Source organism: Hydractinia symbiolongicarpus, chromosome 6 (genome assembly GCF_029227915.1).
Source record: "Hydractinia symbiolongicarpus strain clone_291-10 chromosome 6, HSymV2.1, whole genome shotgun sequence".
Classification (NCBI taxonomy): domain Eukaryota; kingdom Metazoa; phylum Cnidaria; class Hydrozoa; order Anthoathecata; family Hydractiniidae; genus Hydractinia; species Hydractinia symbiolongicarpus.
Window position 1 is genome coordinate 22,608,367 of NC_079880.1, and position 13,110 is coordinate 22,621,476.

The 13,110-nt window shown below is 33.9% G+C and overlaps 2 protein-coding genes across 2 annotated transcripts; both read left to right on the plus strand.

The window, feature by feature from the left end:
• Nucleotides 1-2,081: 2,081 nt before the first annotated feature.
• LOC130647629 (uncharacterized) lies at nt 2,082-10,366 on the plus strand. The gene is made up of 5 exons (XM_057453564.1): nt 2,082-2,286; nt 8,299-8,414; nt 9,090-9,231; nt 9,320-9,454; nt 9,681-10,366. Exons 1-5 carry the CDS (start codon nt 2,118-2,120, stop codon nt 9,926-9,928), a joined length of 810 nt encoding a protein of 269 aa, XP_057309547.1. The 5' UTR covers nt 2,082-2,117; the 3' UTR covers nt 9,929-10,366.
• A 335-nt stretch (nt 10,367-10,701) lies between these two features.
• On the plus strand, nt 10,702-12,350 carry LOC130647628 (protein IMPACT-B-like). The gene is made up of 2 exons (XM_057453563.1): nt 10,702-11,238; nt 11,758-12,350. The coding sequence occupies exons 1-2, from the start codon at nt 10,857-10,859 to the stop codon at nt 12,285-12,287; spliced, it is 912 nt and encodes a 303-aa protein (XP_057309546.1). The 5' UTR covers nt 10,702-10,856; the 3' UTR covers nt 12,288-12,350.
• The last annotated feature ends 760 nt before the right edge of the window (nt 12,351-13,110 follow it).

Sequence of the window (13,110 nt, forward strand, 5' to 3'; positions counted from 1 at the left end):
GCATTGATACTTATCTTGCCACAAGAAACGTCAATGTAACGTTTCAAGTGGATTTTTAAATTTAACGTTTCTTCTATGGCAATTTGACTTTCAAAAAACTTTGAAATAAAACAGAAAATTCACAATAAAACTTATCCGATATTCTTATGCTCACTTCTTTTTGTTGCAAATTTCATATCCTTTCTTAATTTGTCGTTTGAAGAACACATGCCCATTAGCAGCTATATTAACAAAAAAATACTACAGTAATCCTTTATTTTATTATATTATCCCCCATGCTTTAATGGCATCGTAGCTTAGTGGTTATAAATCTTGCACTTTTTGCAGGAGACTGGGGTACAACTCCTCTTGAGAGTTATTCAATATCCATAGCTCCAGGTTAACCCAAGCCATGTGAGGGAAGTTGGAGAGATGGCACACTGTGTGGGCTGTTAGATGTTGCAGGGAGTTGTCTGGTATAGCGGAGACCCTAACCGGGTCTGTGTAGCTCAAAATGAGCATTAAATACTTTAGGACTCTCCTTTTAAGTCATGTCCCCCGCCCGGAAATAATAGGCAAGGTATATCTCTTGATATCAGTGAGGCTAGCCATGTGAAGTATGCACATCTCTATCTCTCTCTCTTTCTCTCGCATACATTGAAGTTTCTGGCATTGGTAGGCTTGGAGAAAGAATCATCAAATTGATATTCCTTATCACAACTTGAGTACAAACGCTGCCTTCTAAGAATCCAATGGTTCTATTAGAATGCAAGTTAAAAACAACATTTTGGATAAAAACTTTGAGTACTTCAACTTATTTTTATTAGCTGATACTTTTATAGCTACGCCATAGAATATCAGCCATTGTGTTGTGGTTTCCTGATTGGGAAAGTGCTAGTTACCCTTTTTATTTAAGAGGGTGCCGATAAGCCGCAAACGCCCGCATATATACAGGCGAGTTCGGGCAACTTTTTGAATAAAATTGGTGGTTGTCCCCCGAAACCGCCCACACCTTCCCGAGCTCGCCCGGAACATTCCCGAAATGCAATTCCTTGTAACAAACCATGCAGACGATAGTTGTATGTGGCTTATCGGCACCCTCGTTTTTATTGCCTCAATAGTACTAAAAAAAAATATTAAACAACATGCTCTTTTACGACTTCATTGAAAAGACAGTCCCTTTAAAACACAAAAAATTTGATAAGCACCCTTTCAGCATTTATTCGAGGCATTACAGTATTTGATGCTTCCATAAAATTCTGTGTAAAAAATAACCTCTCTACCAAAAAATTGTAGTACAATACGACCTCACAGATCCATTTCATTGGCATTTCGTGGTTAGGAAAACATTTCCTGTGTGTACCCTTGCCTATGTTTAGAGTAACAGTTACTTAAAAAGGAAACTGTGAGTTTTTAAACTAGTAAACCATTTCGCACACACAAGTATTGTGGTTTTGAGTCATTGTTAAACAAAATATATTGGAGACAATCATAGCAAAAAGGTTGTCAAAATAGTAGCTAGCTAGGGGTTATATATAGCTAGCTATCTAAATAAACATTCATTGCCATTACTACTATCAAACCCATCGCAACATCACATCCTCGTAAAAAAAATCTAAGATTTGAGCTTCGTCCGGTCTGGGACATTCGACCTTGGTAGCTTTACAAGATTCAATAAAATTAATGACAGAATAACTGGTTGATCGAGAGTTAAAAATTGTAAACAAAAACATTGCTCTTCGACGTGGAGCTTTTTTACTATCACAATTTATTAATCGTCAAAATCAGGGTCTCAAAAACAGGTAATCTACCTAAAAGTCAATTTGCTTTAACTTAATTTTTTGTTGTTTTTTTTGTTTCCTGGGTCAAGCTGTGAAAACGTTTTCATCAATAACCGCAGGGGTGGAGCTGTATTCTAGATGTATTCAATTTAAAAAATGTGGTAATTTACAGACTAGAAGCTGGTGAAAAAACCTTAATTTTGCAGACTGACTTAAAACTTCTCTGTGGGCTTATTGTACTAGATGTAACCCTCAATGAATCGGTCTGTAAAATAGTTCTCCAATTTACGGGGCGGGTAATTATACCGACCATGAGCATTGTTCAGTGTTCAGCTGGTAAAAGCGAACATTATTCAGATGGCTGCTGGATATGAAAAAATGGAGGTGAAAAAGCAAGAGTACCATGCAGTAGCGGGAGCATCTTATCCAGATGAGAAAAGGGCGGGTAATGTAATTGCAAGTCAACCTGCAGCAATCTCTGGTATTGAAAACTATGTCATAGATCTAGATGCTAGTCAAGTTGCAGGTCTGTTTACACGTTTCTTATTCCATTTAATTTGTTTTAAAATGCTTTTTAACCAAAACAATTATTTTTTAAGAAATATCCTATGTAATATCTTATTTCTTCTGCTTCGTTATTTGAATAATTTAAAAAAAATCGTTATAAATAAAAAACGACCTACTTCAAGTGTTTAAATAGCAAATAGCTAGCTAGCTAGCAAAGTTTGTCATGTGATATTTTGATTTTTAGCTAGTAAACCACATTGTTGCCAGGTGTTGTCTAATTGAGTTTATCATATTTATACACATTATGCTGCATACCTATACATCTTAGTAATGTTGAAAAATTGGAAACAATTCCCTAATATGAAGAACAGTATCTCCAGTGCCCTTCTTAAAAGTTTACAAATTTTTATTTTCTAACTAATAAATAAACAGACCAATAAATTTATTGAAAAAAAAATATTTTAGAGGTTCGCAATATGGTTCTGGGGATCTCCTATAGGCTTTTATTTAAATAAGACCCCAAATCTGTTACAGTCCTGACTGCCATGTTCTATGTTCGTGCTTAATGATCTGTGAGTTTATTTTATGTGTGTTGTGATATTCTTATGCTTCTTTTGATTGCAAATTTTATTTCCATAAAATGCAAATAAATGTGTGTTGTTTGTCATAAACGGATACTGAGCGGTTTTGATGCTGTACTGTAAAATATAAAGCCCAAGGTCAGAAGTACAGACCGAGCTTGCGAGGTCTGTGCCCTGACCGAGGTTTCTAAACTTTCAAGATCTTTATGTTTAACTGCCTGTGTCTCTACCATCAACATTGAATAATATGGAGAGCTCTGTATTTTGTAAAGTTTGAATCTTTCTTTTTATTTCTTAATTAACTAGCCCCTGTAGTTGTGAACTGTAACTTAAAAAGATAATAAAGAGTGTCACGAGTGTCCATGGGAGTTATTGTATGTAGATGATATAGTTATCATTAGCAGAGTCAATAGAAGAACTGTCACAAAGTTTACAAAGTAGACTACAAAAGAAAGGGCTGAGAATGAATGTAGCAAAGTCTGAAATCATGTCTAGTGGCTTAAAGCAAGGTGGAAGTGGCGCTTAGGACTATTTATGAGAATATGTTTTTGTTTGTTTGTTGTTTTGTTTTTGTATATTAAGGGTGGCCAGCATCTTGTCATAGCCATAGGCTAATAATGCTAGTCTCTTTACAGTGATAGCCTAATTTTTTTGTAAATTGATATTTATTTGACCTCTACGCTATTACTGTAGAATAAATACTTCTTCTTCTTCATATACATAGCCATGTAATTTGAGGTGGAGTTTTGAAATTGGTAGCTTGCTGTAAACAAGCTATGCTTAAATGCATACACAAGGAAGGAGTTAAAAGATTTCCTGTATAATTTTATTTATACTAGCTAAAAATATAAACAGAACTAATTAAACTAATTAACGTTGGGGGTTAATTTCATAAGAATCAAATTTGACAAATTTTACCAAAAAGTATTGATAACATTATTTTGGGAAAAGTCTTGTCATTGTTTTTCGTAAGAACTTTTCCAACAAATTTTTCCTTTCATTTGCATAATGGATGTCAGACCAAATTCAATAAATGATTCAATCAACGTACACAAAGTATAATAATAATAATAATAATAATAATAATAATAAATATTTAAAGTGGCTAGCCCAGAAAATCACAAAAACCTATAGTTAGTGGATTGTTTCCACTGGGGGCCACTAGAACAAAAAAGAAACAAAAAATGATAAACCTTAGACTGCCTCAGCTCAATCAAACATAGTAACATTTATAATCTGTGAAAATTGAAAAGAAAAAGAATAAAAAACAAAAATTAAAAAATTAAAAAGTGATCTCCATTAGAATTTGCCAAATACATTAGAGATGGAAGTCTTAAACGAAAGCAGACTTCCATCACAGGTCACTTGGTCTGGAAGATTATTCCACACTTTTGCAGCTCTAAATGGGAAGGCTTTTTTGCCAAATTCCGTGTTGACCAAGGGAAGTGTGAACCTGTTTTTTGAAGCTCCTCTTGTTTGATGATTATGACAGTTTTTTGTCAAAAGGAATTTTGAGCGCATGTAATCAGGAGCAATGTGATTCATGGCTTTGAAAACTAATATGGCATCGTTTTTGATGAGTAAATTATTCATTGAATATTCCCTCTCTTTCCCAAGAAAGGTACGGACACATTTTAATCGTTTTTCTAGTTTTCCCAATCTACCTTGGGTGGCACAAGCCCATGCCGAGGAGCAGTAGTTGAAATATGGCATGACAAGTGCATTAATTAAAAGGTTTTTTGTGTGAGGTGTTAAACAGGATGCAATGGTTCTAATTTTAGAATATTTAATTAGTATTTTTCTATTTATGTCATTAATGTGCTTTTCCCATTGCATTTTTTGATCAAATGTTACCCCAAGATATTTAACTTTTTCGCTCCTCTTCAAAGGAATACCCATATAGTTGATAGTTTTGTTCTCAACTTTTTTTAACTGGCTGTGGTTGCCGAAAAAGATTGTTTCAGTTTTGTCCGTATTAATAGTCATTTTGTTATTATTCAGCCAGAGGTCGACTTGCGAAAGTTCCAACTCGACCTGGGAGACAAGGGTATCCAAGTTTTTATGAGACGAAATAATTATTGTATCATCCGCATAAAGATGGTGGTAGTTTGAATTGATGACAGATTTTAAGTCATCAATATACAAAAGAAAGAGCAGGGGCCCCAACACAGATCCCTGCGGCACCCCAAAAGCGTCTTCATGAAGCAGATCTGATCCTGTGTCGTTTACAAGAGTCAGCTGCATTCGGTCCGTTAAGTAGGACTCGAACCAATCAAAGGCAGCATCTCTGATGCCAAAACACCATAGTTTTTTTAACAAAATTTTATGATCAACAGTGTCAAAAGCTTTTTTAAGGTCAATGAGCACAGCACAAACAAAGTTATGTTGGTCGAGCTCAGTAAGAATAAAATCAGAGACATCGACTACTGCAGTTTCTGTGGAAAAGAGTTTTCGAAATCCGGACTGTCTGTCATTCAGGAAGTTGTGCTCAGAAATAAAATGAGACATTTGCTCATGCACTAACTTTTCAAAAATTTTCATAGGAATTGGCAAAATGGAGATAGGCCGATAATTAGTAGGATCTGTTTTATTGCCACTTTTAAAAATAGGCGAGACCCTTTTAGTCTTCCAACATTTAGGTACATAACCAGTAAATAAAGATTTGTTGAAAAGACTTGATAAATAAATACTTAAAACTGACGAACCTGCTTTTAGCAGTCGTGAACCAATTCCGTCCAAGCCTGTAGCTTTATTAAGTTTTAGTGATCTAATTATTTTTTCGACACTTTTGGTCTCAATACGAGCCCACCGAAAATCGTGTCCGCTAACAGGTGGATTAACATTAGTAGTGTCAGAAGAAAATTTAGAGGCTAGTTTGGCACCAACACTGACAAAAAATGAATTGAATGTGTTGGAAATTTCTTTTGGGTGAGAAGTTTCTGTACCATCGTTTTGGACTACTCGTTTTATCGAGGTAGTATTGCCTGACTTATCAGGAACCAGTTTTTTTAGGGTTTTCCAAAGTTGTTTTGGCCGTTTTTGAAAGTCCTGCAAAACGTCATTATAGTACTCGTTTTTGAGTCGATTTTTAAGACCTATTACCTGGTTCCTTTTTTGTTTGAAAGCTTCCCAGTCTCTGATGGATTTTGTTTTTGATGCTTTCCGTTTCAAAAAGTCTCTTTCTTTGATGGCTATTATTAATTCATCAGTGACCCATGCCTCAACACGGCCAGAAAATCTATGTGTTTTGAAAGGGGCATGTTTGTCAGCCACTGTTTTAACATTTTTATTCAGTTTCTCACATGCTTTATCAAGGTCATCATAAATATTAAAATATGACCAGTCTAAATTCCTGAGGTCCTTCAGAAAAGCCTCTTCACTGAAGTTCTTGTAGCTACGAACCTTGCATGTTTTAGGTTCAAATTTTGGCCTTTTGAATTTTCTGATCACATAAACTAAATTGTGATCACTGATGCCTAAATCCATGACACCAGTTTTAGAAATACAAGAACTGTTAGAAAGTATCAAGTCTATAAGAGTGCTACTATTTTCAGTAACACGAGTTGGCTCCGTAATATGTTGTTTTAGGAAAAGAGTGGAGCATAATTCCTTTATTTTGGAGGAAAGAGCATATTTTGAAAGCATGTTACAGTTAAAATCTCCCAAGATAAAAACTTCTTTTTCTTTTGGGAGCTTGTTAAAACACTGTTTAAAATGAGTACACAGGTTTTCGGTACTCTGCAAATCACTACCTCCAGGTGGCCTGTAAACCCCACACACGTAAATAGGTTTAGTTTTTTTCAGGCACACTTTCACCCATAGTGATTCAACATTTTCGAAGTAAAGGTGTTTCAAAAGGTGGCTATCCAAGTTTTCATTAACAAAAATTAGAACACCCCCACCTCGTCTATTCCGATCATTCCTATAACAAACATAGCCATCAATTTTAACGTCATTGTCAGTGATGGTGTCATCAATTTTGGTTTCACAGATGGAGAATACATCAAGTTTTGTTTGATGTAGCAGAAGTTTAACATAGTCTAGTTTGGATGACAGACCATTAATGTTGAGATGGGCCATTTTTAAGCCCTTCCCATTTCTGATTGCCTCAAAATCAAAGTTTTCATCAATAGTAATATTGATGTTGTCCGGAATTTCGTCACCAAATGACTCCCCATTAGCAAAGGGCAAATTACGAGAAAGACAGGGACTGCAAACGAAAAACAGTTTATCTTCAGGAGTCTTCATAAATTGTTGATATTTTTTATCAGAAATACGCTCACATTTTTTATGAGCCCATAATCCACACTTGTCACAAGAAAGTGCTTTGTGTGTTTTTGCCACAGGTTTTAAGCATGAAGAACAGGGATACTTAACAGGACCTGGGTTGAGGCAGATGTCCCCTGACAAGAGGATTAAAAAATAGAAATACTTGTGCCTGCTTGGCTTAAGTTTTGATAAAGCCATTAATTTTAATTGGAGAGTGAGCTGGCTTTCAGAAACTCTATTGCAGGCCTCAAGTGAAGAGATAGAAAAGAAACTCCTATCTAGTCGACTCATTTCGTTGTTGTTGGGTGAGCTACTTTTGAACGAAGGTTTTGTATTGCTCAAAAATACAACGAACACAAAAATCAGTTTTAGCGTAAATGTGGGGTTTCCTACCTGAGTAAAGTTATTTTTAAGTCGTAGAGAGATCATTCTACGGTTATGTGCTCTTCCAAAACTATGTTTGAAGGATCTGAGGCAAGCCCATTTCCTTACGATGTTACACAGAAGGAGCAGCAGGAACCCACAACACAGCAAAGCTACCATATTAGATGATAGATGGATAAAAAACTGACTGGGATAAAAACAATTTATTAACAAAAACAATAATTTAAAAAACTTACAAAACAACAAATTAAAGAAATGAAAAGATATAAATGAAGTAAAGAAGGCAGTACAGTATATAATAAATCAAAAAGGACTTAGCTGTCAAAGCAGGAGCTCTTCAAGCTTTAGTCTTCTTTTTTCTTTCTTCGACTTAGCGCGCCAAGACCGGAGCGTTTTAGATACGTCCGACCTCAACGAGAGCTAAGCACGGAATGACGAGAGCTAAGCACGGAATGACGAGAGCTAAGCACTAAGTATTTGATTCATATGTTCAATTCACAGTCGACTTCACACAAAATTTAAACATCTGTTTTCTCATAAGTGGTTGCAAAGTTAAATTAAAAACACCACTCACAACCCCACCTGGAACACTCTACAAAGTTGTTTTTGTCACACAAAAGAGCAGCCCATATGTTTTAAAGGAAAGTTATGATTTTTGCTAAAATGCTTGTGCACAATTTGTGAGTGCCAGCTTGTGTCCCTCACAATTAGACTTTGACCATTTAAATTAAATTAATAAAACTTATGTAGAAAAAATCCCTTTAGTTGGTTCTTTAATCTTTTCCTTTTTGTTTTAGCATGGAGCACTCAAGATGTTATAAATAATTTTGTGGAGAAGATTGGTTGTGGTTATGCCAATGAACTTTTCTTAGCTAACAAAATTAATGGAAAATCTCTTATGTTATTGAGAGAGGTAATCTTATATCATCACATCCTTTTTAAATGTTTTAAATGTTTTCAGTCGTATTGTGCAGGCCTACTCAATAATTTCTTTGCGTGAGCGATGTCAAAATATAAGAATTAAAAGAAAGGCTAAAATGTGAAGTAAGAAAATTCCTTTACCCTGTACAACACAGAGGGCTTCCTGTTTTGACGTAATCATCATTTTTTGATTAACCGACAAAAGCCTATTTAAAGCCAACCTGTGCATCTTAGCTAAACCACTGACTCTTGAGCCACATAAAGAATTAAGTAGACTAAAATATCAGCAACACAGCCCCTTTGTAGTTGGTAACCGTGGATGACAGCTGATGCCTAGCCATGTGATCCTTAACTGATGAACGCGGATGAGACACCAACAAATATGCATAATTAAATATATGGTTGGGATTATTCCATTTAAAATTATTTTTTAATTTAAAAAAAAATATGTTTCATCTTGGTTTAATTTAAAAATCGACTTTTTAAATTTTTAGTTAATCTATTTAAAAAAACAAAATTTTAGAAAAACAAGTTATTATCCTTTATCTTAGAATTGGGCGCGTTTTTGCATGTGTGAGAGCAATCGCTTGTCCCTTATTAAAAGGCCTGTTGTGTCAGCTAATTTTAATTTGTCCAGCATGAGTGTTTCACTGTATATTTCTTAAAGGATCATCTTAAAGAAATGGGTGTTCAAGCCATTGGTGACAGAGTATATATGTTGGAAATGATCGGTCTGTTAAAGAAAAAAAAGAAGGAGTTAGAAACTTCAGTTGCATTGTGGAGCGGAGAAATGCCTGCACCTGGTTGTGGTAAGTATATTTTTCTGAATGTTTTTGAAGATCAAAATAAAGAAAGAACAAATTCATATTTTTTAAAATTATTATTTTTCTTATTTAGCAAACAGCAAAAATTGTGGACATTGTCTACGCAGATATTTATGTCCTTGTTGTGTCAGTCGAACATACTGGAAAGTTACTGGTCAAGGTGTATTTTATCGCAAAGTACCACCATGCAGACAATATTTTGGCACAAGTAAGTTTTAAGCATTGTTGTGCATTTTTGAGTTTTATTATAAAATGCTAGGTTTTAAATGTGTTTAGACAACAGGATAACTTTTTCAGAATTTAAATTAGGTGAAAATTGTCAGGCTGTAAAAATTTTTAAAAATGTAAAAATAATGTGTGCGCAGTAAATTAACATCTTTTCGGTTAGCATGTTTGCATTGAAATTGTAATGTTATAAAATTAAAATGTTTCAGTTTCGACGGAATATATGGATTATCGATTCTTCAAAGATCTTGAGTTAAAAGAAGAACATGCCTGCTGTTGCTTCTGTGCACGTTATCGTCTTGAACTTTATGTTGACGATAAAGACAACAAAGCTGCTGAAAGAGCGGAACCAGGATCAGCATTCCCCGTACCTCATGAATTAATTCATCCAGAAGCACCCAAAGTAGAAAAAATCATCCGCAATGCATGGAATGCGGCAAGATTAGTGTCAGAATAAAATATATCTCTTTGTTTGTAATACTATTGAAATAGGGTGTCTGTATTTTTAGCAAAATTATTTGCACAAATTGGTGTGGAGTTTTTCTTTGTTATAAAGTCTTAAATAAACTATGGGAGATGATCTTCAAAATAATCTATTTGTTTTCATAGTTCAATAATTTTTATGACTGATTTTATTAGTTCAAAGCAAAATTAATTTTTTGTATTTATATTTATTATTTTCGATATCGCACTTTCACCTAATTACACAAAAAAGGAATTTCAAGTTAAACAAAAAGATTTTGTGAAGGATTTTGTTCAAACAATGTCTTACTTTCTTTAAACTTAATCAAGTTTTTACTTGCAATAATTGTCTGTACCATTTATACTTTGTCAATATATATTCAAAATTCAGTTATTTTTTGTAATAAATTTCACACATGAATTGTGTATTGGAGATACAATTGTTATTTTTTTACCCAATCCTTCACTCCAATGCCATCTATATTTAAAAGTTTGTTAATGGTCATTTGAAATAGGGTGAATAAATAAATATTTTACTATTTCTGGGAGTATCACTACGGCGGTGTTTGCATTAACAACTCTTTTACTACTTTATTATCTTGGAAACATAATTATTTTACTTGTTGCAAACTTTTCATTATTATATTTTTTACAGAGATAATTTAATCCTACCAAAACGCAGCAACTTTTAGTGCGTAATGAGTACATTTGCAAATACAGGTGGCCCGATTATTAGATAAAAATAATTTATTGGTTCTTGTCGGATTACTTCAGTTCATTGTTTTTTAATCTGATGATGTTGTCAGCAGTTTTGCTGATTTCATTTGATTCTATTACCATTCAATAAGATAGCCAACCCTTGTTTTTGCACCTAAAATTTTCTAGTTCATTTAAAATCTGATTTTTTCAAGTTTTTTAGAAAAATGAGTGAAGCCAATGAAATACGTAGAAACGAAATTGAGGCTTTGTCAGCAATCTATGGTAAAGATTTTACATTGCATGACGATGAAACATTTGATTTAAGGATTTGTTGTGATAAAGAAAAATGGTGGGCTGTGACCATTTCTGTTTTGCTTCCGACAACTTATCCAAATAAAGATCCTCCAATCTTTGAAATTCACACAGAATGTTTGTCTGGAGAAGAACTGCAGAGTATATATTCACAGCTTGATCTTCTTTGGAAGGAAAATATGGGGGAAAGTATTTTACATATTTGGACTGAGAAGATACGCGATATGCTGTTCGAAAAATACGAAACTGCAAAGTTATTCATTGAATCATCTGCTGAGGAAAAAGAAAGAGAACGTAATACTGTTTGAAATACTTAAATTTTAAATACAACCGTCTATATCAACTGTAATTCTAATTCCCAGGCTCAGCCATGATCAAAAGTGTGGGGGCGTGCAGCAAACATACCTTATTCTAGAATAAGATGGTCCACAACATAAGTTTTTCCACAAAGCTTACAAGAAGAATTAAAACAATCTATCGCCTTTTTTTTAAAAAAATTAGTGAAAGGCAAATTTAAATTTTGTAAAATTGCTGCATATGAAAAGAGAGTTCACATTTGTTTTTCCACGTTTCTCATTTATTATGGTGTATAGGCGCCACTTATGGCCGGGTTTACAAACTCCTGTTAAGTTTGCTTATATATCGTTTATAGAAGAAACTTGCAATTCAGTTGTACCGCCACATCTTTGCCTTTAGCTGGAAACTATTTGGTTCTACAAAATATTTTCTGCAAATTTTCAAAAACCACAAAACACCTTCCTGTAAAGTAGGAAATATGTGTTAAGTGTTTTTGCCTTTCTTGTTATGCATTAGGGTCGCTGACAGATCTGATGAGAGGTGAATCATCAGAAGATATGTTCCATCAACAACAAATGGAAGAAGAAACGCCACGATCAACAAAAAAATTGAGTGATAGTGAAGTACCTAAGATCATTTCTGGAGAAACAATTACATTGAAAAAAAGTACATTTCAAGGCCATGTCGCTATTGTCCATACTTTAGAAGAAGTCAAATATGTTTTACGAAAACTAAAAGAAAATCGTAAGGTGGCACAAGCATCACATAATATTCTTGCGTATCGCCTTAGTGGGACTAAAGAGAATTCTTACATTCAGGATTATGCTGATGATGGTGAAGTTAACGCAGGTGGACGTTTACTTCACCTGTTGCAAATTATGAATGTTGAGAATATTGTTGTGGTAGTTTCGCGTTGGTATGGTGGTATACTTTTAGGACCAGATAGATTTCGTTTGATTAGTAATTGCGCAAGGGAAGTTGTTGTTGCTTCAGGGTGTTATACTCCCAAGCAAGAAAAAAGTAAACACAAACAACGAAAACATTAATTTTCAATATTTTTAGCTAAAAGATGTAAATTATTTTATTTTAAAAGATTTATGTTATATCAATATTCTAGCTTGTGTTGCCAAGATATCATTTTCTTGGGAATGTCTTCACGAAATTCATTCAAATTAATAGCATTTGTTATTAGTTAGATTTTTTTCACTGTGCTAAACATTCTTTTGTTTTCCTAATTTTCCACTTTCGAACAAAATGTTATTTGACCAAAGTTTTTGAAAAGCATTGAGTGTTACCTCTGTATGAAGCAGTTAAAGACATTGCCGGGTTACAATGCAGGGAGTTTTTTGGACCTTGTAAATAATAGTGTCAATAATATAAATCAAAACAGTCAAAAAATGATTTTATTTTACACAATTTGAGAGAATACAGTAAGGTCAAGTAGTTACGTTGGCCAAGAATGATCAATATGCTTAACAAAACACTTTCTGCATGCTTTTAATACAACAGTGCGTGCTTCTTGAATATTTTTTTGAAATACTTCATACTTTTTGCCAATTTTTTACCGAGGGAAACAGCTATGTGCTTGTACTACTAGATAGAGCTTAAAGAAATCCCGAATTTACTGTTTACATTACATATAGTCCAGAAATTACTTAAATTTGCTTAAAAATAATTAAAAATGGCTTAAAAATTGCAAATAGGCACAGTTCTATAGCAACCACAAATCACTATTTTATAAATTTAATTTTAAACGGAAATTGCAGAAAAATGCAAACGAGTTAGCAGGAATGTCTGCCCCTGTTTAAAAAGCGCATAGTTTAAGTTTGCAAATGGGAGGCAAATTAATAATTTTTAATTCTGCATTCA

What these genes read in the sequence shown, in the direction of transcription:
- LOC130647629 (XM_057453564.1), top strand. Translation starts at nt 2,118, where the DNA reads ATGGCTGCTGGATATGAAAAAATGGAGGTGAAAAAGCAAGAGTACCAT. An exon ending in CTCTTATGTTATTGAGAGAG is followed by an intron (nt 8,415 to 9,089) that starts GTAATCTTATAT and finishes TATTTCTTAAAG; the next exon opens with GATCATCTTAAAGAAATGGG. An exon ending in CAGACAATATTTTGGCACAA is followed by an intron (nt 9,455 to 9,680) that starts GTAAGTTTTAAG and finishes AAAATGTTTCAG; the next exon opens with TTTCGACGGAATATATGGAT.
- LOC130647628 (XM_057453563.1), top strand. Translation starts at nt 10,857, where the DNA reads ATGAGTGAAGCCAATGAAATACGTAGAAACGAAATTGAGGCTTTGTCA. An exon ending in TGAGGAAAAAGAAAGAGAAC is followed by an intron (nt 11,239 to 11,757) that starts GTAATACTGTTT and finishes GTTATGCATTAG; the next exon opens with GGTCGCTGACAGATCTGATG.